We start from the raw sequence: 675 nt of genomic DNA on the forward strand, positions 1-675 counted from the left end.
TGTAGCCTTGAAGCTTCCGTATCTTCCAGTCTGAGAAACTGCAAAAGTCCCAGGCTTGGGATAAAAAGTTTCCAACTTAGGATAAATGCTTAACCATAACACTTAGCCACTTAATGTGTTATCTGCATTATTCTCACACTAAAAACCCAAAACACAGCACACTGTACCAGCTATTAAAAGGAAAAATAGACATAAGTGGAAATTTACAGCTCATGAACTCGGGCTTTAGCAAATCTAGCTGCTCCCTGCGTAAAGCACAGTAAATCACACAGCCTTACAGCTCTGATTCGTTCTATTTAAAATGTACTTCTTTAAGCCAAACAACCAGTATTTGTTAACAGGGTCCTCGTGGGGCGTGGGGCAGCGTGTGCCCAGCTGTGACACCCCTCTCTCCCGCAGGTGAACGTGGTCCCCCTCACCATCCAGCTCACCCACCAGTTCTTCCACAGGATGATGGGTTTCTTCTTCCCCGGCCGCAATGTAGAGGAAGAGGAGGTCGGGGATGAGGAAGACAAGTCCAAGCTGGTGACAACAGGTGAGAGGCTCATAGTCACCCTCCTCCCTGGCACCGGAGGGATGTCCCCGAGTGGCTCGGGCTGCGTGTCCAGGATCTGTTTGTGGGGAGCTGCTGAGGAGGGGGGTCTGGGTCCTGGCTGACCCCCAGCCCGCCCCCAG

The 675-nt window shown here is 51.3% G+C and overlaps 1 protein-coding gene across 1 annotated transcript in view; it reads left to right on the forward strand.

Annotated features, from left to right (window-relative positions):
• Positions 1-675, forward strand: part of KIAA0100 (KIAA0100 ortholog) — a gene marked incomplete at its 5' end in the record, with an annotated part of 8,610 nt that overhangs the window by 6,761 nt on the left and 1,174 nt on the right. The window contains 1 exon segment of the mRNA XM_010076884.1: positions 317-536. Coding sequence (XP_010075186.1) covers positions 317-536 — 220 coding nt within the window.

Source organism: Pterocles gutturalis, unplaced genomic scaffold (genome assembly GCF_000699245.1).
Source record: "Pterocles gutturalis isolate BGI_N339 unplaced genomic scaffold, ASM69924v1 scaffold8228, whole genome shotgun sequence".
NCBI lineage: Eukaryota > Metazoa > Chordata > Aves > Pterocliformes > Pteroclidae > Pterocles > Pterocles gutturalis.